The sequence below is a fragment of the Electrophorus electricus genome, chromosome 7 (assembly GCF_041902795.1).
Source record: "Electrophorus electricus isolate QZ-2024a chromosome 7, ASM4190279v1, whole genome shotgun sequence".
Taxonomy (NCBI): domain Eukaryota; kingdom Metazoa; phylum Chordata; class Actinopteri; order Gymnotiformes; family Gymnotidae; genus Electrophorus; species Electrophorus electricus.
This window is the reverse complement of record NC_137503.1, coordinates 25,342,942-25,370,898: the sequence shown is the minus strand read 5'-3', so window position 1 is coordinate 25,370,898 and position 27,957 is coordinate 25,342,942. Positions and strand designations below refer to the sequence as shown.

The 27,957-nt window shown below is 41.8% G+C and overlaps 1 protein-coding gene across 7 annotated transcripts; it reads left to right on the top strand.

Moving 5' to 3' along the window:
- Positions 1–1,153: 1,153 nt before the first annotated feature.
- On the top strand, positions 1,154–27,869 carry efr3bb (EFR3 homolog Bb (S. cerevisiae)). 7 transcript variants are annotated; one of them, XM_026998642.3, is made up of 24 exons: positions 1,154–1,387; positions 1,986–2,149; positions 11,536–11,615; positions 12,612–12,739; positions 12,835–12,985; positions 15,597–15,718; positions 15,898–16,047; positions 17,979–18,113; positions 18,396–18,474; positions 18,697–18,832; positions 19,321–19,479; positions 19,636–19,747; positions 20,743–20,794; positions 20,913–21,085; positions 21,226–21,301; positions 21,459–21,620; positions 22,868–22,999; positions 23,106–23,173; positions 23,926–24,053; positions 24,293–24,384; positions 24,460–24,508; positions 24,659–24,765; positions 24,860–24,909; positions 25,020–27,869. In XM_026998642.3, the coding sequence occupies exons 2-24, from the start codon at positions 2,143–2,145 to the stop codon at positions 25,123–25,125; spliced, it is 2,454 nt and encodes an 817-aa protein (XP_026854443.1). In that variant the 5' UTR covers positions 1,154–1,387; positions 1,986–2,142; the 3' UTR covers positions 25,126–27,869. The 7 variants fall into 7 exon arrangements, with proteins under 7 accessions (XP_026854443.1, XP_081573843.1, XP_026854452.1 ...); XM_081717717.1 differs by having other exon boundaries at positions 1,159–1,293; XM_026998651.3 differs by lacking the exon at positions 1,154–1,387 and adding an exon at positions 1,535–1,715.
- The last annotated feature ends 88 nt before the right edge of the window (positions 27,870–27,957 follow it).

Genomic DNA, 27,957 nt, shown 5'->3' with positions numbered 1-27,957 from the left:
CAAAGGATGAGCTGATGGAGTGTCCCAGACAGATGGGGGACATGGAAGCAGACAAAGTGCCCTCATGATAAGCTCCTCCATGGAATGTACCACCAACAGATAGCAGAAGTGGCTGACATAGGACAAGCCTACCAATGGCCAGAGAAGGCTGGGCTGAAGGACAGCACCGGGGAGCTAAGCATAGCAGGACAAATTACTGTATACCCGATAAGATCCAAGATGCAGACTGTACAAAGGGGTCTCTGAGACAATATAGCACCTAGAAACAGGATGCAAGCCGCTGACAGGGAAAGCATACACTGAGAGACTCAGTCAAGTGGTGGATCATACACAAGACAACATGCAAGGCATATGAGCTTGACACCTCAAAGTCCAAGTGGGAATAAGAGAGTGTGATGGAGAACAACAAGGCTAAGATCCTGTGGGACCTCCAGAGCCAGACAAATAAGCTTGTAGCAACAAACCAAACATTGTTGTATAAGATATGGGGAAAAAAAGCACTGGTAATAAATGTGGCTGCCCAAATGATGGAAAGATTCAAAGGAAGGAATATGAAAAGCTGGGAAAATACTGGGCAATAAATAGAGAGAATGACTAAGTTCAACACCAGGTTGTCCTAGTGGTGATAGGCACTTAATTGATCCCTGTTCAATTTGTGTTAGTCTTTGTTAGTTCATCGGCAGACATCTGGCCATGTGGCATGCTGGCTGGATGGGTTTTTTTTTTTTTTTTGCGTGGTGGACCACAGGAAGTGTAACTAACAAAGTGACACTTAAGAGGCATCAGAAAATTCATGCGTAGTGAAAAAATTCAACAACAATGTGCTTGGTACAAACCACAACCATGCCATCTTGTTCAATAAGCAGTTGTCTTGTGCTAAGAAACTGACCATTGATGAACTGGACGGAAGGTAGGGTGGTAAAGGCCTCTTGGCTCAACTTGCACTTGAGTAAAATAAACATACAGTGTACATACATACACAGCCCCCAAACTAACTAAAAAGCAAACTAATACTATTAGATGTTAGTCTGACTTTCTTGCCAGCTGCCAGGGAAACAACTAAATTGTGTAAGGGAGATAAAAGGCAACTAAGTGACACAGCCAATTTAATTTTCTTATAAGTTCTCTGCTGCCAACTCACAATAGGAATCAAGAGGCATGGGAGTAGAAGAGAAACCATAGACGTGATACAGGCAAAAGCTGGTGTGTGTAACTCACTAGAGAGGGAGCTCTTTCTCTCTCGAGTGAGTGTCGGGCACACAACTAGTAATACAAACCGGTTGCTAACGCTAGGTAGCTAGGCTTCTTACTTGTTAGCTACAATGTCCACAATAGTACACAAGAATATGTGAGGATTGTTTCCATGTTATGGTGTCGGACATTAGGGGTGAGAAAATGTGTATTTTTGCATGCAAATAATCTGATATCTGGCCCAACCCAAAAAGATATCGTAAATTATTTGCTGATAGAATTACAGGATACACAAGTAAACAATCCGACTAACTGGTCAGCTAGCTATGTTGCCTGGTTATGTAACGCTAGGGTTAGCTGCTGGGCAAATTATATCTTGTAGCCAACTCGGTTATCTAGCTACTGGGCAAATGACTTCTTTTAGCCAGTTAGCTAGCACATACAGTGATAGCAGCAAGTTAACTAACTAGAGATCTGAGAATATGCGAAAAATGCTTTCTCTGGATGCTTTCATGCAAATCACGGTTAAGTAACCAGACAACAGCTAGCGTTAGCTATCCATTTTTTAAACCGGAGAAACACACAACGCTAGCTAACTTACCTAGCACGCTAACCGTTATATTTAACTGGGTAATCAAAAAATATCTATTTCATAACTAACTCGGCAGTTGAAAATAGCGTGTCGTAATAATATGGCACGAATGGTCAAGTCAATATTTCGTTTTTTTTGTTTTTTTTTCGCGGCCGTGACTTAAATGCGGTTTCAAAATAATTTGTCTGTCTTGCTATCATAGGCCTCATGCCATCCTGGAGTTTTCCTGTTGTGACTAAATTGAACAGAAGGAACGAACCCCCTGTTAACGCCCTCAGGTCCTCCAGTGCCCTAAACCGAAGTTACAGACGCGACAACCGCTGCAATAACGACATCTGGCGAACGTGGTGTTGGTGATAATGTCAGGTAGGTAAGCTAGCTAGGATATTTGCCTAGCTGTTTTGCTTTGGATACTGGCCATTATGTATGCACTGTGCAGCTGGCATAGTTACTTACGAAAGTTATCACTGGGTGACGTGAGATGCCAGTTGGAAATCTGGATAGCTAGCTGGCTATTGGATTACAAATGCACATCGTTACCCTTTTTAATAACATGGTGAGACAGTCTAGATCTTTTATTTAATTTGTACTGAAAGAAAAGAAAAGCTTTCAGAGGCCTCAAGCTTTGATATTCCATCATATACTATTTTCTGAGGGTTCTCATTACCATTGTTTACAAACACCATGATACGTTTCTTTGGAGGGGGAGTACTGACAGTCAACATTTGAAATATTTACTGTGTTTTCCTAACCCTTATGAAACAAAAAGTAACAAATAATTAAAGTGAAATACTTAAACTGTTTTAATTAGAGATGATAACTAGAGATGATCTCAGTTTAACTAGTTTGGTGCGTGGCTCAGCCATTGCCAGGGAAAGTGCTGGCTGGGATTACTGAGACTATAACAAACACTGAAGTTTTAAACCACTGTGGGCATAAGTTAAAATCTAATGCAGCACATTCATTTCTTTTAGTTGCAAATCCTGACACCATTTTTACCCTTTCAGGCTGAATAGGATTACAGGACTGACAGTGGAAATAGTGAATATAAACCTTTATGAAGTATATTATTTTTGAAGTATTTTAAGCATTTGTTCGTCAATAGTCTTTCTGCATCTTGGCACTGCTTTGTGTCATGGCACTGGATTTGCAGCCCCCCAATCCATTCATTAACAGGCATCTCACAACACAATGCCATTCACTGTCCCACCTCTCTTATTGTCTGTCTAAGCCGAGAAAGAGAGAGAGCGAGAGAGAGAGAGAGAGGTGGAGGAGGAGGAGGATGACAGGGGTTGCTTAACCATGCTTTCTGTATGGTTTAAAGCTCTGACAGAGAGCTGACCTGCTTTCAGGGGAAACAGAGCATTGGACTGGAAACTTTCAGGGTTATTCTCTCATGGACGAGCTTCTGATAAGACTGCATGTTTCAGAAGGATTTTATCCAATATTTGCTATTGATCTGCATCTTGGCTGTTAAAATCTGGTTGCTGCTTCCGAACTTTTTGTTATGCACTTGTTGTCCACTCAGAACAGTGATTAGGTAAGAACAGGTTTGGCAGCTAATATGTTGGTTTGTAGTTGGGTTTGATGGTGAGTTTTCTGTGCTCTTTTTTTACTTTTCCTCCCTACTTTTGTGTATTCAACAGTAATTTTTGACTAGCAATGTATCCAGTGTCATTCTAGTAACTATAACATGGTAAATAATCGATGCATGTTATTTTATTGTCAAGTTGGACTTCTTTTAAGCACCTCCCTATAAAAAAATCATCATGTAAAGATGACTCAGACTGTATTTGCAAAGAATTAAGTTGATGGTCTTTAATGTGATTTAAGTGTCTGCGTATGAGTGTGAAAGCCATTATACCCATGCCTATGGCTGTTCCGGAGGCCCATGCCCCCCGCAGGCTGGCACTGGACTGCCAGACCCTGCTGGACCATCGCCAGGCCAATGGTAAGCACGCCATCTCTGCCTGGGCTCCATTGTTCTCCCTAAAACCTTAAATGTGATTGCGCTGAACACGCCACAGATTCCCAGGCCAGCAAAAAAAATGGCATCATGTCTCAGTGATGGTGGTCATTTCTTTTCTGTTCAAGAATGTCTCCTGGTGATTTTTCTGTGAAGACTTTGTGACTATGCCTGTTATAGCTGTAGTTTGATGGGCGATAAGTCATTTAATTCTGCTAGTTGCCTGTGTTGAGGAAGTTGATAAGATAGGATGACCTTTAAAAGTCACCTTAATGCTATTTTATTTCTAAGCTCCTATAATAAATGTTTGATTTGTTGAGAAAGAGGAGAATGGAGTCTGTTGTGATCATGTTATGACTGATTCATGACTTCCCTCCTACACTGCATTAGCCTCTGAATTTTTAAAGCCTGCGTGAGCCTCTTTAAAAGGTAATATGTAAACTAGCCACATTCTGAAGTGACTTATCTTTATGATACGAATCATGGATAATTTAAATGGTAGTAGTCAATCCTAGTGAAGACATTATTAAACTGGGTAGCTTTCTCTTTAATTCATTCAGAGCCTAGAGTTATGGGTGGAGCTGTCATAATTCTGAGCTATGTTTTGTAGCCTTTGCAGAAATGAGAAAGTACCATGTAGATTTTACTGGAGGAATTCCCAGTGTTGTGCCATTGGTTTGTGTACAAAATAGATTGCTAGATCGGTGTGTGTGTGTGTGTGTGTGTGTACGTGCATGTAAAACACTGCATCAAAAGGAGGTGTAAGAGGATTTGGGAAGAGATTTGGAGGGAGACCAGGGTGAGGGAAAAGTGGGTATGATATGTAGATGCTTCCTGGAAAAAAAAGTGCAGGCAAGACAGAAGCAGGGCATAGCTGAAGAAATGGGAGGAGCTTTTGCCTCTCTCAAATGAATGAGCACACACTCCTCCTTCCATTCTCCCCCCTTCTCCCGTGAGAGCTGATTGGTGCACTGGAGGTGTGTGCTCACATGTAGAAAATCGGCATTTATTTCTTAGAGACCGAGTGCTGGATGGCGCAGTCAGGGAAAGCCAAGGTCATCATATCTTGCCTATTTTTCCTTTCTGCACACATTTGAGTGTGTGAGGTTAAGGCTTTAAAAAAGACTTTGTGTTGTTTATTTGTGTATATGTGCTGACGGTTAGAGCTGTGTGTGTAGGTGAGCGTCACCAAAGCTGCAGCTTAGTAGCTGCGTGCTGGAACTGACAGGGAGAGCATCTTTACTGTGTTTTCTATCCATGTACGGTAAGGACTGCAGAAGTGTTCCTGTGCTTGTGTGTGTTTGTGTGTGTGTGAGAAGGGGAAGAGGATTGTATAACATATCTATATAAGTGAAAGCTGAGAATTTCCTAGACTGCATGCTGTTTGCACTTGTGCCTGTCTCCGAGTGCTTTCCTAGTGTTGTGTGTCCTTCACGCACTGAACGCACAGAACAGAGTGTGTCATTTAAAGCACTGCAGTCAAGCCACTTTATGGGCATTTGTTGGTGTCTTTGGTGAAACAGATATTGGGGGATATTCTGTAGAAAATGCGTGTCTTGGCTGTGCCAACACCTGCCTCCCCAACTGACATCTGACTTGAGATCAGTTGAAATGAGGCTTCCATGTAAGAAATGTTAACGTAACTAATCCATCTGATTCTACATAAGGGTAATTTGTGCCTTGACGTGTTAAAAGGAGAGATTGGTCAAATGATGGCCTGACACACAACTCTGTGGGTGGGTGTCTGATGAGTTAAATGAGCCTTGACTGGGCTTTAGTGTTTAGACAAATGAACTCGCATTCAGCTCAGGAGCAGTCTCGGAATGCCAGCTGTGATACACTGGTACTCCTGGAGCATTGCACCGTTCAGTTATATCGTTACCATTGGACGTGGTTGTAGTTTAAGTGCTGTGGTGTGCTTAGATTTAAACTCAGTTTCATCTGTCAACTTCACTTACTGTGTGGGTGCATGCCGAAATGTCACGGTTCACAGCAGTCTCTTCAGTGCTTACTCAGTGGCAGACCCTTAAGTGTGTTCGTGATCACGTGAGAGGATGAGTCTGATCAGGTTTCTGTGTATCCTGTCACAGCTCAGTCGAATTAGTATCGTGGCATTGTTAGCCTGTTAGTCTATTCTGTGTTTTAAATACTGCAATCATCACCACTACAGCCTCTCAGTACTATATGGGTGTGTGTGTGGGGGGGGGGGGTGCATGTGGATGTGTTTAGCTTATATAGCATGTGTTGCCAAGAATGCAACGGTGGGAAGCCTTTTGATGTTATGAACCACTTATCTGCAGTGAGCGTTTCCTCTATTCTTATAGCGTCTTGCTAATGTTTATTTACATATGCCAGTGCCGCTCGTCCATGTACTGCGTGTGTCTGCACTTGTGTGTGTGTGTGTGTGTGTGTGTGTGTGTGTGTGTGTGTGTGTGTGTGTGTGTGTGTGTGTGTGTGTGTGTGTGTGTGTGTGTGTGTGTCTATATATATACATTTTTTAATTAATTTATTTTTTTAAAATATATTTTGGTGGCATCCTCCCATGCAGTAGAGCATATTTACAGCAACTGTCAAGCCTCAAAATTCAGTTTTTATTTATAATTCAGAAATTGCCCTCATCCCAGGAATGTGCCACCATAACACTGCACCACTTTATTTATGACCCATGCAGTACTGGGCAGGGTAATTGGTTTTAAAGCCCAGATGACTGGCACAGACCTCTGCGTGATAGAAAGTGAAAGTGCTGTCACTCAGTCTGCCTCTGCTCATGTCTCTTTTAATGTAAAAATAGCAGAATGTGGCCCCCGGCAGCCTGTTATGTAACAGAGTGAAGGGCACCACAGAATTCTCCTTTCTCTCCTTCCTTCACGTCCTTTCACTCTCCTGATGGCCCAGATTGGACTGATGTCTTAAGCCTGCATGTTTTTGGTGTGTTTGATAATGTGTGCATTTGTGTATTTCAGGATAAAGAATTACAAGAAAACATGGTATTTGGGTTTATTGCAGTAGAAGGACAAAAGACACAAAAAAATTAATATGTGCGGTTGATGCATTTACAAGCTTGCTCTAAATGATATCTCATTGTAGTTGCACAGTGACAATAAAGGTATCTTGTATCTTGCGTATTTCTTAATATCTGCTTGTGAATAGATTGGTCTGGCCTTTGCCATGTGAAACTTCTTGTTGTTCCTGCATAGTGTTTCAGCATAATGGCCTGTTGTCTCAGTCGCAGAGAGACTTAAAATAAGCTACAACAGAAGTGTTATGTAACACCAGGTGAGGGTGGGAGAGAGAAAACCGTAGCTTTGTAACAATGCAGAAGTCTCATTAATCGAGCAGCCCTCGATCCATAATCAAGCTTCTTTCCAGAGTCTTCCGTGTTTCAAGAGGTCTTGGATGATTCAGAGCAGGTTATCAGTCATACCAAGCTCTGATGCACCTTATAAGAGCTCACAATGACAATGGAAGACCCTAACAGACAACAAGGCTAATATGCATGGAGGTGATTGTTTCACTAGTTTTAAGTAGTTCATGGGCCACTGGCTGAGCCCATGGACTCTCTGATCGTTGTCCTGACCTCCCTGCCCTCAGTACTGGCTTCTGCCTCTGGACTCCATGCATGGCTATATGGACCAACTCATCAGCCTCTGGGAGAGTGAGGGCGAAAATAATTAATACTTGCTTTAAATAATCCTGCTGGACAGGCAAGTAAAAGTGCCAGAGAAAGAAATGGATTGGTCTGTGACTAGTACTGATATAGGTGATTTTGCTCAGTGGGATAAAGACTCATGGCAGCAACCACACCAGGTCTTGAACCCAGATCATCTGGTCCGGGTAATAAATGTGTGACAGCCAGCCGTTTGGCACAGCAGCCAGATCACACTACCCTCTGTCAGGGAGTGTCGCCCTGTGCTTATGCCTTTCCATGTGTTCATCACGCATCCAGGCTTTATCCAGGGTCCTGCTCCTGCCTCTCATGATGGTGCACGCATGGGCACGCCCCCGATGGCTTAGCAATACCATCCCACTTTTGACACCATTTCTGATGAAGGCTGAGGGCGGCAACCACACACCCCGTCTTTATCCCAAGTCTTCCCAAGTTTTTCCCAAGGTGGTAAACATGTGCTCTGACTGCCAGACAAAAAGATCCAGTTCTCTGGTGCAGCAGCTGGAACACAAATTCAACTTCCTGAGTGGCTCCATCATGCCACCCTCTCTATCAGGGGTGACTGTCTCTGTCACACTTAGCAAATAGCGATGCTATAATTCACTAAGCTCAAGTAAGTATTCAGCTATTTATTAACATCTGAAAAGGAACAGATTTATTCGTGCCAGCAGTCTTCAGCGTTTTAAATGATGCTCAGCTTATGCTTAGGTGATGCTCAGTTCAGTATAAGTTATAGCTGATGCACTGGTGGAATTCATGTAGCCTACGTTCTGAGGTTGTCCTGGCTGATCGTTTGTCATTCTGTGTGGGGATCTTCTCTTGTTTTTTTGTGTGTCTGTTTCTTTTTATCTCCCTTTCCCTCTCCCTCATGTATTGCGTTCCAGTACTATCCATCTCTTATTGCATGGCTCTCTTTAAAGCGTAGACATGTAGTTGAATAGATTGATTTCCCATAATTTGCCCTGGTGACACAGTTAGCAGTACTCACAGTGCAGTCAGTGTTTCTGAGCAGCCCCTCCTCTTCTCAGCATGGGGACAGAGGGCAGCTGAGCTCTCGGTAGGACGGGGACACAAGCGTGGGGTGCAGTAGAGTGACCCCAGTGACAAAGGCCTGCTGTGGAGCCAGAGACCTGCCCAAGTGCTGTGACCCAGCGTCAGGCCTGCACACTGTTCCGAGTAACACTGCAATCAATATGTTTTTAAGAGCTCAGCAGTACAGAAGTTAAGTAAGCAGTAGCACAAATTGTGGTGATGGGTATGCAGTCCCTCCCCTCCAGGGGATCATGCATCACAAAGCTCAAGGCAGAACCACTAAGTGAAATGGAGACATTGGGGGCACTGGGTAACCAGATCAGAATAATTTCTTGGCTGAATGAAGGATGGATGGGATACTAATTAAAATGAATGAAATGCTATTGTCAATCCTTTGGTAATCTTAATATCCCAAAATTAGACTTTGAACTTAATGAAATCCAATAATAATAGCAAAGACATGTACACTGACGTGAAACATCTGTTCCACTTTTTAATCTAATTTAATGCTTCATGTGCTACCTTGATTATAATCATCATCATCATCAGTGCCGTTCCCTTACTCAAGGTCGCTAATGTTGAGATGTTGTGATATGTTGTCTAAATGTCACATTATCCATTATTCCTATATGTTTATATGATATTTATATCCACAAAGTTTATTTCTCATTAAATGTGCTTCAGATTACAGCATTGGAAGTATCTGTGATTTAAGACAATGAAAAATGGAAAAGAGCAAAGGAGCTTGGAGTAATCTGGACTGCCCAAGGATACAATTTAATATACTACAAATCTTTTGCTAAGTCATAATGCCAATCCCTAGTTAAAATGAAACATGAACAGTCTCCATTGAACGCATGGTGTATGGTTTTATTAATTTAGTAGGTTTTCAAAAATGAACATTAGTCTAAGTCAAATTCAAAGTACATTAGGCTTGCTTGTATACAGAAATGTCTTAAATTGGTCCTAATCTCCTCCTTAAACAATATAGGCTATAATATTTGTATACTATACATAACAATGTAGGGTGTAGGAAAGCAAATGGGAGAAATGGCTCACAATATCTTATGATTTCAAGAGACTTGACATATTTTGCATGGTGTACATGCCAGGGTCCAAGGAGCTCGATCACAGCCAGTTGTGACATGCAACTAAGCTGTGCCAGATTCAGTTTCAGTGAAAACAGAGCAGGCAGAGGGCCAATCATGTATATAGAGTGCCCACTGAACAGATGTCCCAAGCACACGGGAAACCTTCATATACCCGACAGCCAGGTTAAAGGTCAGTTGATGTGTCTCTCTGATGTGCCGTGAGCCAAGTAGAGGTCTTGGGTTTTCAACTGTTTTGTGCTCATGTGTTTCATTATTCTCACCTCTTTTTTTTTTTTTATTTATTTTGCATCTCTTCTACTTGTGACACTCGATTGCCATATGTGGTTAATTTGGTCTCTGTTTGCTGAAGTGATTGTAATGGTGAGAAGTAGATAATGATGGTAATGCACAGGCTAGAACAGCTGTGCGTGCTTTTCGTGGGCTGTCATCCTTCATAGTTAGACTGGAGACTGACTCATAGCCGGACTGACTCACAGGTCTGCAGGACCCAGACCTGGGGTGCTGTGATGAAAAATACATCTGGTGTAGGAGATTTATCCCAGGCTTTATCCTGTATCTGTCTTTAAAAAAAAAAAAAAAAAAAAAAGCTTGGTTCACCTGTGAGGCTGTCTGCAACAAAATAAATGCCTCTAGAAAATACTGTGACCTCATAAGGGATGGCTTACAAACCTTAGTGGAAGCTCCAGACAGGAACTGTTTCCATGTATAGCATTTTAGTAAAGCCTGTTGAAATCTAAGGCGGTTCAAAATTTAACCGTAGGAAATAACACAGCGTTTGTGTTCTGAGATGTCTTACAAAAGAGGCCGGGATGTGCTCCTCTGTGAAGAAAAACCGTGAACTGTATCATCTGGTTGAATTGTTTAGTGTTTTATACCTGAAAAGATACTTGATCAATTCTGACTACTGTATCTGACTGTATTGCGACATAGAATTCCTCTTTTACACATCGTTTCTAGACTGGGCTGTACCAGGAGAAAGCTCTATATCAGAATGCATATGGAGTGGTAAAGTAGGCGAGCAAAACACAGGGGAATGTATGTGAGGGGGAAAGAGGAACTTTTATCTTTTGTTGTTAAAATGGAACAGCAGACATGCACTTAGGTCAGACAAACACATTTGTGCAGAACAGTTCATTAAAGATGCTCTCTCTGGATTGGAGATTTTTCCTTAATAACCTAGATAAGAGGCCAAAAGATTGTTCCTAGATGTAGTTAGTGCAAGGTCATCTGTCACACTCAGAATACTGTGAATGTTTAAAAATGTATCAGTTTAGGTCTGTTTATTTATATTTACCCTGAAATTAGTCTGAAGATAATCAAAGATTTAAAGATCTGTAGTTTAGGCCAGCTTGTTGGTGGCATAATTTGTTTTTTGTTTTGTACTGTGGAGGTTTACAATTCTGTTTTTAAACCATCCAGTGAGACACACCTGAATCATCATGCTGTGGCCCTCCAGCCAATCAGACTTGAGTAGTTTTACTGCATATTGGCAGGGGGTAGTGTGGCACAACGGGGACAGTGACTCGCATGTTGTGCAACTTTACCTCAAGGTCATATAAGACTGAGACATGCAAAACCTGTGCTGCCATTTTCTTGCCATGTTCTTTTTGATCTGTTAAATTTGATGGTACTGTGCCATCAAACATCTGTGTGCAGATGCCCTTTGTTCTGAGGCTATAATTATTTGGTGATAATGAACTCTTAGTATCGACTGATGACCCTGAAGAGTAATCTGTGACTGAGCTCAAAACATTGATGCTTCATTGTAATATTAGATCCTTTTTAATATTTGGAATATTTGGATACTGTTTGTAGTATTGTTTATAGTTCATGACGCACGAAAGATATTTTTGTCCCAAGTTTGATCATTTATATGGTTTTTCCAGGCTGCAATGGTTTTTCCATTTTTATCTCTATTCTCCTCTCTCTCTCTCTCTCTCTATCTATCTACCATCTCTTCTCTCTCTTCTCTCAGGAGTGTGCGGTTGTTGCTGTGGGGCATTCAGGCCCCGTTACAAAAGGCTTGTGGACAACATTTTTCCGGAAGACCCAGAGGTGAGGGATGATGTCTCTTCTTCATCAACCCATTTATTACTTAATTTCTCTCAGGCTTCGTCTGTATGTATCAGTTTGTAAATTTTGAGTTCTGGTAAATTTAGAGTTCTACCAAATTGAATATTTCCATTTGCATCCAGATATAGTTTGTGCATTATTATTTACATAAATCTGAGCAGATTTCCCAGACCCAGATAAAGCCTCTGGTGAAACTGGGTCATTTGTGGGACTAGGACTGGTCTGTTCATGGGATTAGGATTGGTCTATATGTGGGACTAGGACTGGGCTATTCCTGGGACTAGGAGTGGAAAGAAAAAATGGTCTAGTTTTACTAAATATCCTTGTGGGATCTGCTGGGTTTTTGTTCAGTGGTCATGAAGGGGCAGCCTTTGCACTAAGCAAAGGTAGGCAGTTGCTAAGGCTCCCATGAGCCAAGGGACAAACACAAATAAGATATGTGTAAATAACATATTCTTGTATACAAATATATTATTTATAAGATTATCTCCTATTCTAGCAGTTATGTTTAGTAATCGTATTGCAGCACCACCCAAGGCCATAGTTGCAAAGGTCTGTTCTGTACTTTTACATAATGACATGCATGCAGACCATTTGCAAGCAAGCAAACGATCGCTACATTATGGACAGAATGTGCAGAATGAGTGATTTTCTGAGTGGTGAGAGAGGGAGGAAAGCAGAATCTCTCACTGCACTCCTGAAATTAATTAGTATTTTTCATTCAGATTAGAGTGCTGCCACACAAGTTCTGCTGACTGTCCATAATGCTAGCTCTAATGTTTGTACAGATTAGTGATTGGCTTTCCAATTCCTTTTAGAGTCCTATCAATCATTTCAGCTCACGGATAAGACCAGCTCTTTCGCTTTCCAAATGTCTCTACAGGAAGGGTGAGAGAATGTCCGTGAGTGGGGCCCCATTCTTGTCTTTCATTTAGGACCAAAAAATCACTAAATCCACCCTCGCGCATGTGTGTCTAGGACGGCTTGGTGAAGGCCAACATGGAGAAGCTGACCTTCTATGCTCTGTCAGCCCCCGAGAAGCTGGACCGAATAGGTGCCTACCTGTCTGAGAGACTGTGTCGTGACGTAGCCAGACACAGATATGGGTAAGACAACTCACCTCGTCCCATCTGAAACTTTGGTTATGCCTCCCTCACTTGTTAATTCTCCCTCTTTTGTGCTTACCTGCATTCCTGGTCAGTTACGTGTGCATTGCTATGGAGGCTCTGGATCAGCTCTTGATGGCGTGCCACTGTCAGAGCATTAACCTGTTCGTGGAGAGTTTCCTGAAGATGGTGCGTAAGCTGCTGGAGGCTGACAAGCCCAACCTGCAGATACTGGGAACCAACTCTGTAAGTTTGTGCCACTCTGACCATTTATACATGCACACACATCAGTGGAATTAGTCTTGGGTGACCACCTCAACAGGGAGATGTTTGATTGCACACATACTAAAACGCTGTACTGTAGAGCTCCAGTCTTTTTCATGGATGAATTTAAGATAATATTTGTTTGCCAAATGTATCTCAAGCTTATCTGAATCCTAACTCTGAACACAATTAGAAAAAGAAAAGGTTACTTAACACACACAGATTTCCCCCACATTATTCCTAGTCCTGTCCAATGTATAATTTAATTGTAATGACAATGGTGGCCATTGAAATTGAAAAATTATGCCATATGGAAATGTGCCCTCTTAATCTATCATGGTGATTGCATGAACCTGCAAATGTAAGCAATTTGTAAACAGGATAGGGGTCAACATCAAGTATTCACCAGTGTTTTATCCATAGTAATAGTATAGGACAGTATAAAGTATTCTCTAGTGTTTGTATCTATGGCAATAATTGAGGACAGTATCAGATATTCAATGTTTTATTTACGGAAATGAAAGGGCTCAGTATCAAGTATTCACCAGTGTTTTATCTATAGTAATAATAGAGGACAGAATCAAATATTCACCAGTCTTTTATTTATGGAAATAACAGAGGTCAGTAGCAAGTATTCACCAGTGTTTTTTATCTATAGCAGTTATAGAGGTCAGTAGCAATATTCACCAGTGTTTTTTATCTATAGCAGTTATAGAGGTCGGTAGCAATTATTCACCAGTGTTTATCTATAGCAGTTATAGAGGTCGGTAGCAAGTATTCACCAGTGTTTTTTATCTATAGCAGTTATAGAGGTCGGTAGCCTCTAGAATGGGGCCCCACTCACGGACATTCTCTCACCCTTCCTGTAGAGACATTTGGAAAGCGAAAGAGCTGGTCTTATCCGTGAGCTGAAATGATTGATAGGACTCTAAAAGGAATTGGAAAGCCAATCACTAATCTGTACAAACATTAGAGCTAGCATTATAGAAGTCAGTAGCAAGTATTCACCAGTGTTTTTTTATCTATAGCAGTTAGAGAGGTCGGTAGCAAGTATTCACCAGTGTTTTTTATCTATAGCAGTTAGAGAGGTCGGTAGCAAGTATTCACCAGTGTTTTTAATCTATAGCAGTTAGAGAGGTCGGTAGCAAGTATTCACCAGTGTTTTTTATCTATAGCAGTTAGAGAGGTCGGTAGCAAGTATTCACCAGTGTTTTTTATCTATAGCAGTTAGAGAGGTCGGTAGCAAGTATTCACCAGTGTTTTTTATCTATAGCAGTTAGAGAGGTCGGTAGCAAGTATTCACCAGTGTTTTTTATCTATAGCAGTTAGAGAGGTCGGTAGCAAGTATTCACCAGTGTTTTTTATCTATAGCAGTTAGAGAGGTCGGTAGCAAGTATTCACCAGTGTTTTTTTTTTTTTATCTATAGCAGTTAGAGAGGTCGGTAGCAAGTATTCACCAGTGTTTTTTTTTTTTTATCTATAGCAGTTAGAGGTCAGTATCACGTATTCACCAGTGAATACTTTCACACTAGTGCTTTTTTTTTCTTTTTTTAATAGTTTTTTTTAATTTGGAACGAATGAGTACAATCGTATACTTGCACGTGTGTGTGTCACAGTTATACAGAGATTTCATTTTTTATACTTTACATATGTAATGCCCAACAAACAAAAAAAACGCCAATGCACCCACCCGTCCCACCCGCCTAGACATGGAGCACAATCACCTACAGAGGCTGAAGAGGAGCTGCATGAGTGGTTCATTTTTTTAACATGACTGCTTCAACTTGTTGTGTTACTTCGAGTTTCGTGTATATTATGAGTAAATCCAGTAACTATTTATTTACATCCAGTTTTCATCCAAGAAAAGTGACGTATGGAATTGTGCAATCGATTCATAGTTCGTAAAGATTCAAATCAGCGATAATTAGCCCCTCAATTAAACGAGCCCAGAATCGGTCATGGGTGTGAACTCAAATATTTGGGACAAGTGTGAAAATACCATAAGGCTCACCCTAGATGAGACAGATTTTCCAATAGTAATTCACTATTCACACTGCAATTTAGTCCAATACATGCCTAATCCATGTCAGATAAACAAGCCCTTAAATTTCAGGTTATATGTTATATCCTTTTTTCTATTAATCTAACTAATTATGCTGGTGAGGTGAGATTCTTATCAAAATTGTGATCATAGAGGCCAGTGTTGATGTAGATTCCTTTTAAATGGATAGGACTCTGCCTTTGTCCTGTATAATTTGGTCTTTATCTGATTATCTCAGTCTTTAAAAGGGGGAAGTGATGGTTCCTTAATTGGCCTAAGATGAATAAAAATGTCGGTATATTAAATTTTAATTAGTAGCATTTTGGATAATGGTAACACTTAATGATATGTTGTGTAACATTTTCCCTCCATTTTGAACATCATGTTTCAACTGAGCTTGTGCTCATCAGTTTGAAGAATTGCTCTCTCACCTTCTCTCTCTCTCTCTCTCTCTCTCTCTCTCCCTCCCACCCTCTCTTTCTCCTTCCTCTATGTTGGTTTCTTTCTGTTTTGTCCATCTGTATTTTTCCCTTTCTGTCTCTGTTTCATCAGTTCGTGAAGTTTGCCAACATCGAGGAGGACACTCCTTCATACCACCGGAGTTATGATTTCTTTGTGTCCCGCTTTAGTGAGATGTGCCACTCCAACTACGAGGATCCAGACATCCGCACCAAGTGAGAATCTATGTTCGTCTGCAAACACCCAGCTGTGTCATGATTAGAGATTAACAAAATCCACATATAGAAAGGATGGGGTTGGGTTTTTCATCCGATTTTAACTTCATGGGGTCAGGTGACTTTGGAAATGAGTAATTTCGTCTGGTCCCTCACATGCAAACATTTTCTTGTCTCAGGATCCGTATGGCTGGAATTAAAGGACTCCAGGGGGTGGTGAGGAAGACAGTCAATGACGAACTGCAGGCAAATATCTGGGACCCTCAGCACATGGACAAGATTGTTCCGTCTCTTCTTTTCAACCTGCAGTCTGGAGAAGGCACAGAGAGGTAAGAACACACCCACATGCTGTATGTGCGGTCCAGTATCCCTCATCTCTCAGCCTTACACTCCACACAGTTCATAGGCCCCGAAAGACTTCGACATCTTTAGTTTCAAAACTAACCCAAGTTCCATTCAGAGCCACCTTTTAATATTTTTAATTAATGCAGCAAACATATCCTGAACTTAATTTTAATGTTAAAATCTCATCCCTTGGAAATTCTTGATCAAAGCTGGTTAAAGGCTGGAATAACCTGGCTCATGATGCTGTCAGATCAGTGGCTTCCCACTGCTTGTACTGTTGACACTGCACACATACTGCCAGCTGCTCCAGAGTGGACATGCTACTGACACATCATTTACCCCAGGCACATGTTGGGCCGTTGAGATCTCCTAAACTTAGAGAGTGGGAGATGTATAGAAACAGTGAACGATCGGTTTTGTAGCCTTTTCTCATATTAGTGCCATAGAGGATTTTCAGTATGGCTTAGTGCATTGAATGTGCTGTTATCCGCACAAGGCTCTCCCCTCCCCAGTCCTTTCTCCTGCTGTGATTCCCTGTTGATGTGACCCCAGACAGGCACAATTACGGCACTGGAGAAGACTTTAATTACTCTTATCTGCTGTTTGGTATGTGCTAATTGGCTCTTGCTGTAAATGGCAGGTCATTATTATCATCCCCCAGGGGAGAGAGAGATCAGTGAGATCAATACATGGTTCTTACATGATACTGTTTACTTGGATTTAAAGCAGTTAAAAGTTAAAAATAGCCTACTTGTCTAACATCCCATCGTTTGTGTAGTTTGTGACAGTATTGAATATAGGGAACATGCCGGATGAATTATTGGAGAAAAAAGACAGTTGATTACATGAAAGACTTTGAAATGTAAACCTTAAAATGTGAACTTCGCTCTTTTTTCAACTGAGACTGAGAGAGCTGCCTCCATATAAATTCAGTACTTACCCTAAATGGCTTATGAGGTTTATCCTAAATGGCTGATGGTGTCAGCACCAAGGTTGCACAAAGAACCGCAGCTCCTCATGCAGCAGTTCACTTTTTTGTGCATTTGATGCATGGCACCTGTAGTTATATTGAGCCATCTCTTTCATTTGCATTTCAGTTTACTTGATTTCAGAAGAAGGGGGAAGAGCAAATTGTGATTAATGGGATTCATCCAATACGACTAAAAACCTTACTGATCGATACAGAAGTAGAGGAGGTTCTTTTAAAATTTTACTGGCTTTTTTTAAGGTTCTTTCATGGCCTCCGAGGTCAAGAAAAGTAACAGTAGCTATGCAGTTTGAGCTTTGAACAGAATACATAAGAAGACTGTAAATGTAGAGCTGTAGACACCAGCAGGACCAGTGTCACAGTGTAAAGGAGTACAGCAAGTCGAGGTGTGAGCAGGGACAAGAATAGTGTGATGAATAAATGATGAAAAGATTCAGATTCAGAGAGGCCCTCTGTGCTGACATGCACACACAGACACACGCACAAACGCACAGAAGGACATACGGAGAGACGCACGCAAATACTGGGAAGTGCTTCTATTCATGAGCTTTAGTTGAGCTCCCAACTTCTGGCTTGGTATTTGAATGCAGTTGAAAGTCTGATCACAGAGTGTTCTTTTCCTGGGAGTGTATATGTGGTATATGTTTCAGTGTGCTTAAATATAAAATATGAAAATGCTAGTAAAATGAAGACTTGCACCTATATTCAGCAGACCTGAAAGTCAAAATGTATTATTTTTTTCCCCCCTCCCTTGCCCTCCCTGTGTGTGTGTGTGTGTGTGTGTGTGTGTGTGTGTGTGTGTGTGTGTGTGTGTGTGTGTGTGTGTGTGTGTGTGTGTGTGTGTGTGCGTGTGTGTGCGTGTGTGTGCGTGTGTGTGCGTGTGTGTGCGTGTGCGTGTTTGTGCGTGTTTGTGCGTGCGACACACAGTCGCTCCCCCTCTCCTCTGCAGGCCAGTGAGAAGGAGAAAGAGAGCCCAGCCGAGCTTACTGAGCGCTGTTTCCGTGAGCTCCTGGGCCGCGCTGCCTACGGCAATATCAAGAACGCAGTCACGCCCGTCCTTATGTAAGACACCCTCTCCACCGTCTACATCAGCATGCTCTTCATACCTTAAGCTCGGCCTTCCGCCCTCCTGATGAAGCAGCGGCATCGGGCCTGGCGCTGTCGCAACCAACAGCCCTTTTGGTTCTTTTACATTCATGAACTGTCAGGGCTGGACTTAGTGCTGTAATTCCAGTGTTCTCTGTTCCAAACATTTTGTCCGTGAACGGTTGTTGCTGCGGCTGTTTTCTGTCCCCTGTTGCTTGGCTTATTTCTCTGTCTCTCCACCGTCTGCTCTTCCTCTAGGCACCTTGATAATCACTCTCTGTGGGAGGGGAAAACATTTGCGGTGCGCTGCTTTAAGATCATCATGTACTCTATTCAGGTGAAGCCTCCTGGCACGAAAGGCCCTTATCCATAATTTCCCATTTCTGCTTTCTGGTGAATGCCTCAAGAAATGTGTCCAAATCATTTGTCATGTAAACTTTGTTTGACCTGGTAATACTCCCTCTGTCTGTTTTCCCAGATCACTGGCTACAAGACTTGATGTTTATGCAGACTGATATGTTCTCTCTCTTTTGCTTTCTCTCTCTCTCTCTCTGTTCAGTCACAGCACTCTCACCTGGTTATCCAGCAACTCCTGGGTCACCTGGATGCCAACAGCAAGACCTCGGCCACGGTGCGTGCTGGGATAGTGGAGGTCCTTCTGGAAGCCGCTGCTATCGCAGCCAGTGGCTCTGTCGGTGAGTTGGCATAGGTGGTGCAGGAGGACTTTTAAATTAATTTTCCTACACACAACAGTCTGTGCATGCATATTAACAGAAAATCACTTTATCTGTGAATAAGAATGCCAAATATATGTGAGTGATGTTTGTGTCTGTTCATGCCTTGGCCAAGTTTGGTAAGTAACATGTATATAAATGTTTCCCTCCTGTCTGCATATCTGCCCTGCCTGCCCACTAGAGGGCGGCAGTATAGACACAGGTGTTAGACTTCTGTTTCAGTTGATGAATCTATTTTCAGATGAATGTTTGTGTATTTTGTATGTGTATTTTTTTCAGTTTTTCAATTTTTTGATTTTTATTTGGAAATGTTATTTTATGAATTGATAAAATTTGATTTTTAGATATACATAAGGTTTTACACATGTAAAGTGTTTGATGTGATCATCAAACTTTAAATGAATGTGATGAATATCTTTACTCTGTGTGTGTGTGTGTGTTTACTCTAGGCCCCACAGTGCTGGAGGTGTTCAACACTTTGCTCAGACACCTGAAGCTCAGTGTGGACTATGAGCTCACTGGCTCTTATGACTGCACTGCCATGGGCTCTAAGACCATCAACAAGCACGAAGAGCGTCAGCTCCAGGAGGCTGTCATCAGGACCATAGGTGTGTGTGTGTGTGTGTGTGTGTGTGTGTGTGTGTGTGTGTGTGGTCTGCTTATGGCTGTGTGTTCCAGCTTGGGTGATTTATGGCAGTGTGGAACACGCTTAAGTCCATCCTGCTGTCTAACTGTGCTTTCTCCCTCGCTGATTGTGGCTGTAGGTTCCTTTGCCAACACTTTGCCTACATACCAGCGCTCCGAGGTGATGCTGTTCATCATGGGGAAAGTTCCAATCCCAGGCTTGCACCCAACACTACCACCCTCAGGTTCTGGGTGGGTACTGCAATGCAAATATTGTTCATTAGAGGGGAGTACATAGGTTGCATATTATATAACATAAACAGCAAACAAGAACTTATTACCTTCACCATGGGGTTGTTTATAAATCTATTTTTAATAAGGTATTTTGTCTCACTTTGAAATTTTGAAATGATTCTACTGATGGATTATGCGTTCAAGGTGTTGTTAAATGTGTTGCTGATTAGATGTCAGAGAAAGATTCAGATATGTGTCATATATGAAAAACACCGTGGGTGCTTACATGCACTCAATAATCCGATCAATATTACATGTCTGCAGTTATCTAATTATTCAAGAGTTCATGTGTGGTCAGTGGTAGCTCCGTGGTTAAGGTACTTGACTTGTAATCGGAAGTTTGCTGCTTCAAGCCCCACCATTGCGAAGTTACCACTCTTGGACCTCTGAGCAAGGCCCTCAATTGCTCAAGTTGTAGTCAGTCATAATTGTATGTTATGCCATAAATGTGTAAACAGCATATTCAGATTTTTTAGATCACATTATGGTCATAACCACACTTCATGCAATCCGATGACGACAGGTGGATTTCTACTCCATAATGAGATTTTTCAGAACGTGTATCTGCATACTCTGATTTATTTCAGATTTATTCATCTGAAACATAGTGAAAACATATCCAGATAAACCAAGCTGTACCAGAAAGCGCAATGGTCGTCAAAAAAAAGAAAAAAAAGAAAGAAGCAAACTTCAAGTGGCACATGATAAATAAAACAAGAAGTTTTAAGTCACAAGTTTTAAATCGGTTAACTGCCAGACTCGTGTAGTCTCTAAGTTTTCCCATTCTTTGATTGCTAAAGTGCATGTAAACAGGTTAGTCTAATCACTGACAAAATCAGCTTTCCGTGATCTGTTCTCTTAAATCTGTCATTGGATTGTTGAGTGCATGTGAACGCACTCTGACTGTTCGACCAAATTGATGAGGCTCTAAATGTGAACCTGCCATTCTTCAGGTTGGAGGCCTACAGGATGATCCAGGTCATGTTGTTGAAGTCTCTGAGACAGGTACAGCCTTTCTGTGGCACCTCTGGTGACAAAAACGCAAATTTGTTGTTGGGGGGGGGTGCGGGTTGGCATTGCAAAGCATTTGATAAAAGCCCATGTCCCTTCCTGTGACATGCAGGTTACATGTGGTTTCCAGAGCACGAACATGCTCACAGCTATGCCCACCTCCTTCCTGGACCCACTGCTGTCTTTTGCCCTGCTGGAGGATGCCCACATCCGTCTGCTCGTCCTCGAGATCCTTGTCAGCCTCATCGATCGCCACAGCAACCTCCCTAAGTTCTCCACAATCAGGTGCAGAAGTGTAACAACAAAAAAAGTGCAGGAAGATCACAGAATAAGACTTATATATTAGGAGGAGGGTAAATGTGTCCTGTTAAAATAATAGGGTAATTAGTGTAACAGGACTAAAGTGGTTTCCTGTGCCCCTTTAGCATCATCTCAGATATCTCTGTGCTCAAATTAAAAATGGAGAAGTGCTCCCGTCAGGACAACCTCTTTATGAAGAAGGTACTACCCCCTCTCTCCCTTACCTCTGTCTCTGTCTCTCTCTCCTCTCCTCTACATTCTTTTGTAGTTTGCATTGTTCATCTGTGCTGTGATGCCATGTAAGTGTGTGTGTGTTTGCGTGCGCGTGCGTGTGTGTGTGTGTGCGTGTATGTACCAGCATGCTCAACAGCTATACAGGCACATCTACCTGTCATGTAAGGAGCATAGCAGCGTTCAGGTGCACTATGAGATGCTCTACTCCCTCCTGGCTCTTGTCAGCATGGAGCTGGCCAACGAGGAGGTCGTGGTGGACCTCATCCGCCTGTCCCTGGCCCTGCAGGTAACACACCGCTGCACAATTCAGACACTTCACACTCTTAAGATTGTAGGTTAGGACATTATTTTACAGACGATACATCCCAGTAGTGTAAAACGAAGCAGATATGCTACAATTGAGGAGTTGCTATAGTTATAAGCTAAAGTGCAAGGTGTTCATTGTGATTACTGAGTGCCACAGGCTTAGTCATCTAGCCCTGTACCTCTTACCTTTTTAGAGACTGGGATGATATTAAAGGGTTTGGAGCACCAGAGCAGAGCAGAGCAGAGGTCCAAAAATGTGCTGGGGATGTCTGTGAAGTCTGGTCTCAGTTGATCACAGCAATGCTTTAAGGCGAACGGTGAAATTAGGTCAGATCCTGGAGCCTCTCACGCTGTGGCCTCTGAAGACACTAATGATGCCATGCTCGCAAGATGGAGGAGGAAGGCTGGCTGGAGACAAGATGACGATTGTCAGACAGCAGGGAAGTGGGCAGGAGGTTGGGGGTGTGAAGATGCTTTTTCAGATCCTTCAAGCTGAGAATCATTCATGAGATGTTGGGGGGGGGGGGGGGGGGTGTTTCTCACCTAGTAGTTTGTGAGCACCTGAAGCCCTTATTGGACCCTTTTTGGGTCATGAGTAGCAAATTGGTTTTGCAGCTTTTAAAATGTATTTTCTCTTTGCTGCTTTTATCTCTTCCAATCTGTGTCTGGCCTCTTTGTAGAGTACTTTGTCCCCTCTTCTGTATGCTGCGTCTTTTTCCCTACAAAGGTGTCCCAGTTCAGCTAAAAACCCTGGGTTTGTCATTATTCTGTCTTGCCTGATTTCTTGTTGGAATACAGCTTTCTTTGCAAAAGCTTTACATGTGACCTCACAACGTCGGTGTATTCATTCAGCCCACTGTTTGAAGACTTTGACTCCTGTCTGTGGAGTCAAAGCAGCCTTGGAACTTAGCTGCACTCACCCACCTCTTCGCTGTTGTACTGACAGGCTTACTCCTTTTAAGCCTTTGCCTTCATGCTGGAATGTTGGTGATCCGCTCTTGTGGGGAGCAGTTTTTTTTGTTTTGTTTTTTTTCTTTTTTTTTTGCACAGAGATTGCAAATTAGTCAGGAACAAACAAAAAGAAGCACAAGAGGTAGGAGCACCACACCAAGGCAACCATCCATGCGGCCATCTTGGATTCAAATGGCAAAACATTCTGAACACTCTCAATACTCAAGGCTGTAATTCGGGCTCTTACTGCTCTCTCTGTTTGGCTCCTGTGTGCAGGACCTGGCCCTGGCCAGTGAGGAGACATTGCCTGTGTACAACCGCTGTGCCGTTCACGCCCTCGCCGCAGCCTACCTCAACCTCATCTGCCAGCTCACCAGCGTGCCCACGTTCTGCCAGCACATCCACGAGGCCAGTGCCACACATAGACCTGACATGGCTCTGGGAGCCACTGCATGCGTGTCAGAAGCTGTGCAGTCGATGAATGTTCACATAATAATTCTTCTGTTTGTTTCAGGTGCTAGAGATGAGGCAAAAGGAGTCCCCGTTTCTTTTGCCTGAGGATGTCTTCACTGAAGAGCCTAAGTTAGTCCTCTATTAAACCTTGGACATTTGTTCTGACTCTTTGGAATTGTGAAGGGTTCATTTTTATTCTTTACTTTCAAGAAGATGACTTGCAACAAAGGGCGTGGATGGCTTTGACATAATCATTTTAGCAATATATAATAGTGTTTTGCATCAAACATGTGCATAACACTAGAGACCCCAAAGGTTTTTAATGGTATTAAATGTTCAAATTGTGTGTGGGGTGTGCACACAAAAGTGAACTTTTTTTTTTTTTTTTTTACCCCTCATATAACATTTTTAATGCTATATCTTAAGATAACTTTATGATTTTATTTTGCTTTAGTTCAAAATCACATTTCACATTCTGCTTTCAGATTATTACAATATAAAACTTTTAGACTTTTATTATACTATAATAACTGGTGCATATGTGTTCACACGTGTAAACAAGTCTGCGAGCAGTTCCATGACTGCTTTATCAATAGCTATGTTAGTTTAAAGCAACTACATCCATTTAAGAGTCCCATAAGTCATTTAGCCTTGCTTACCACAGCTTAAAAAAAAAACCCAACCCAAAACATATTGATGGCAAGTCTACTGAGAGTCGAGAAAGGAACTATTGCTCTATGGAGATACAGGTTGGATCAAGGTTTCAATGAGCTTACTTGCTTTGAGGTGTTTTATTAGGGACACAGCCTTGCATGTGGTGACGTTAATGTGGACGCTGTTTTCCTTTGATTATTATTGTATCTCCTGTGTCCATGTGCCAGGGTCCCTGAGATACTGGAGAGGCCAGGAGTGGAGCTGCTGTTCCAGCAGGTGAAGATCACAGAGGTCCTGGGAGTCAGCGGCTATAACGCAGAGAGGCTGGCTATACCTTACACACCCCAGTTTACAGGTACAGGTCTCTCACTGGACCCACAGCTGGGCCAAAATAACATGGTACGAAGCAGAGACCTCACTGCAGCCTACTTTACTGGCTTAGAAGTGGTGCTGGTGGCCTTTGAAAGCTAGGAATAGTGTGGTGAATTGGTTCAAAAATGAATCTCTTAGAAGTGAACATTTTGCATCAGAAGGTGACAGTGGTATTTCTGGTGCTGACCGAAGGTTACTGTAGTTGTCATTGACTTTCCTCAGATGAAGACCGTCTGTCCAAAAGGAAGAGTGTTGGAGAAACGATCTCCCTGCAGGTGGAAGTGGAGTCCAGAAACAGTCCTGAGAAAGAGGAGGTGAGTCTCACTCACTCACACAAACGCACTCTTAAGGTCTCTCACTGATGCCAATGCAATTTTACTGCTCTGCAGAGAACACCAGCTGAGGAAATTACTTTCGAAGCCCTGAAGAATGCTATAGGTGAGTCTTTTCACAGGATAGCACGGGTTCACACAGCAAGCTTCTTCCATTCTGCGACCAAGCCTGCAAACGCTCCGTCACAGAGTGCAGCGCACGTGCAGAGCATGTATGCCTACAGATGCTGAGACTCTCTCTCTGTGTGCCTTGTAGTGGACAGCGTGGGGCTGGAGGAGCAGGAGAGAGAGCGGAGGAGACAGGTGGTGGAGAAGTTCCAGAAAGCTCCCTTTGAGGAGATTGCCGCCCACTGCGGCGCCAGGGTGAGTGTGCGTTCTGGGCATCATCTCATGTTGGGAAAGAGCTGTTCCAAATCCATACTAATGTGTATGGTTGTTTCATTTATTTTCCTTTCAGGCTACCATGCTACAGAACAAACTCAGTCAAATCTTCGAAATCACAATCAGGTGCATTATGAAATGGTCATATACATTTTTTTTGTGTGCGTGTTTGTTTGAACAGTCATATGGTAGCTGCGTTGTAAATCTTCTGTCTCTGACTCTTCTCACCTTTACAGGCCCCCTCCCAGCCCATCTGGGACTATCACAGCAGGTTACGGTCAAACGCAGAGTCGCTCTGTTCCTGTCTACGAGATGAAGTTCCCAGACCTGTGTGTGTATTAGCACAGCAGCTATCGGAAGCTATGAAGGAAGAAAAAGGATTAAAGAATATGAGATGGACAAGTCTGTGGCTTTATTTCTTCGGTGACAAGTACAGGGAGGATGGCATGGGCACGTGGCGTCTCCTTCGTGCTGTCTTGCTCGTCTCTCGACTAGCAGAGGCAAACCTTGCAGCATTCTCCCCGTCTGCACTGTGACTGCTGACAAAGTAATGACGCCAGCACGAACGTGGGCTCTTTAGAGACCCAGCAGCAGCCTCTGCTAGGCCTTGTGAGAACATAACTGATATTGTGTGAAGAGTTTTATCATCATCTCTGATGGGTAGAGTCTGTCTTTTGTGCTAAGGATGGCCATGAATGTTTTTGGTGTTTTCTTTTTTTTCCCCCTTTTTATTTTTATTTTTTTTTTTTTTTATTTTTTTTTTTTTTTTTAACAATTAGTGCTTTTTTAATAAGTCTTTTTAAAAACTGTTTTATTGAAGATAAGTTGTTCTCTTCCTTTTTTTTAGATATATGTCTGTATTGGTGCTAATTGTGTTCCATTCTTTTTGTTTTTGTAAGTGTAAGGTTTACTGACATTTGTTTTGTTGGGACTGTGTTGTAGAAGTCAGCTTGTGACTGACGATGCATGAGTGTTCTGCGCTGTAAATACACAGTTCCACAGGCATCTGCCTGGTAAAATGATTTTGAACGGCAGTCGTTCTGAGAATTTTCTCCACTGGCTCTGGCAAGTTTTTTGGAGGTGAAGGCTATTTTCAAGCCATGTTCACAAAAGCACTAATGATGGAGTTGTTTCTGGACACTTTAAATATATGAATACTCAAAATTTTAGCGTCTCTCAATCAGAACATCAGAACATCTATATTGAGCATCTGCAGCTGGGTAGTCTTATAAGTTCACTTTAGCAAGCACTTTCCATTATTTAGCTGGAAGTAGATGTACTTGATTGTTTTAAGGATATGCCTATGACCTGATTTGTTTGTGCTTTTTTATAAGAAGGCCTGTGTTTTTGTTTTCTGTGCCTAGAAATGAATCATACTGCATAATTCTCATTATCTGTGTAATTTAGTGTTGTCACATTACTGTTCATTTAGTATATACCTTTAAATTACAGTAACTAAATGTAAGGGTATCAATACACAGTATATGCAAATATGGTTATGTGTAGGGAGACAAAATGAAACTTAGTTTTAGATTGCACTTAAATCAATTTTCACTCTAGGTTTGAAGAGTTTTTTTTTGTAACAACTATGAACTATATTGATTAGATAAAAGTGTGTGTATACACACCCATGAAGAATTAGCCAGCATGAAATGAACATTATCACAGCATTTACAACAGGAGTGCTGAAAAGAAAATGTGCTATTTTCATGATCTACTGCAAGCTCCAGGGGCAGATCCATATTAAGATAAAACACACTGTTGATCTGTAAGATATTAGTTACAAAAATAAGCCTTTGTTATCCACTGGTGATTGTAGCTTTTCCAAACACCTTTGGCATCGCCATGGCAGAAACCTGTTCTTAATGTGTCATCCAAGTCATATAAAAGCCTTCAATGCATGTTCCAGCATTGTGCTTAATCACATATAAAGATAATATGAACTGCTGATTTGATTTTGATGCTTCTAAAACAGGGATCTGTGATGGATCACAGAAGACTGCAGTCCAGTCATCTTTTTTGTTTTGTTTTTTTGTTTTATTTTATTGTGCTGTTTGTCAGTGGTTATTGTCTTCAGGCCTGCAGTGCTGTCCTCTAATCAGCTTTGTAAAGACTGGGGGCATTCTCTCATCTGTGCTGTTGAGATGTTGTTTGACTGGTAGAAATTATGTCTAAATCTAAAAACCCTAGTTAAGATAAATGTAAGTTGTATGTATAATTGTATTGGTATTTCGCCAGTGTAATGGTTCTAACATTATTTTTGTTGTTAACTGATGTCTTGGGTGTAGATCATGGGAATGGTTGCTTTTTTGTCTTTTATGAACCCTCAAAATGATACTAGAATCTCTTTAAACCAACTGATGTAATGCAGGTGGTCTCTCAACACTAAATGACACTAAATTTTGGAAGTACTAAAGGTTTCCACAGAAATGGGAAGTTTTCGGACATAGCTCCTTCATCAGCTGTGCAAGCAAAGAGCTTCAATGTCTGATGCGCCCTGTTCCTCTGTAAGCCTTGTGTTCTTCACTGCAGTTTTGACTGACTACATCTTTTACTATACAACATTGCAGTTACTCATTGGGAATCTTCTTCATAGTCACTTTTTTTTTTGTTTTTTGTTTTTGTCTAAGGCACTCATTTTAAAGGACACCCCCCCCCCCTTCCTTTTTGTCAGAAAACGAGCATTGTGCCATTTTACAAAACTAGTCAGCAAAGGAGACTGGCAGAAAAACACCTGGGGATCAAGCTACCTTCGTGTTTTTTATAAACCTGTTGTGGTGTGTGTTCTGCTTTGCAGAAGTTGTCTTTAATACGTTGGTGTGTTACAAAAATATGCTCACTACATGGTAATACTGAGTAGTTCAGTAATTAATCTTGTTTTGGTGAAAATGTTTATTTGGTGGTATTTTAATTTTTCACTGAAGTCATTAATGTAAGACAGCTGTTGAACAGGCATCAATTTGGACTGTGTAAGAGTGTAGTGAAGATGCCAGTTAAACTGTCTGTTTCAGTTTAGAACTGATGGGCCTTGTACATTTTGTTTTTACATGTTGAAACAAATAGTCAATAAAACATGCATTCAGTGATGAGGAGTAGTGATCATTTTGTTTTTTTGTTTTTTAAAAAAGCCTGATGTACTTAAACTTCAGAAAGGCCTGTGGCTATTGGGTAGTT

Bases quoted from the DNA above. Each gene is read 5' to 3' on its own strand.
- efr3bb (XM_026998632.3), top strand. From the start codon at position 3,626: ATGAGTGTGAAAGCCATTATACCCATGCCTATGGCTGTTCCGGAGGCC. The intron at 11,616-12,611 runs GTGAGGGATGAT...ATGTGTGTCTAG, and splicing joins TTTTTCCGGAAGACCCAGAG to GACGGCTTGGTGAAGGCCAA. The intron at 12,740-12,834 runs GTAAGACAACTC...ATTCCTGGTCAG, and splicing joins GTAGCCAGACACAGATATGG to TTACGTGTGCATTGCTATGG.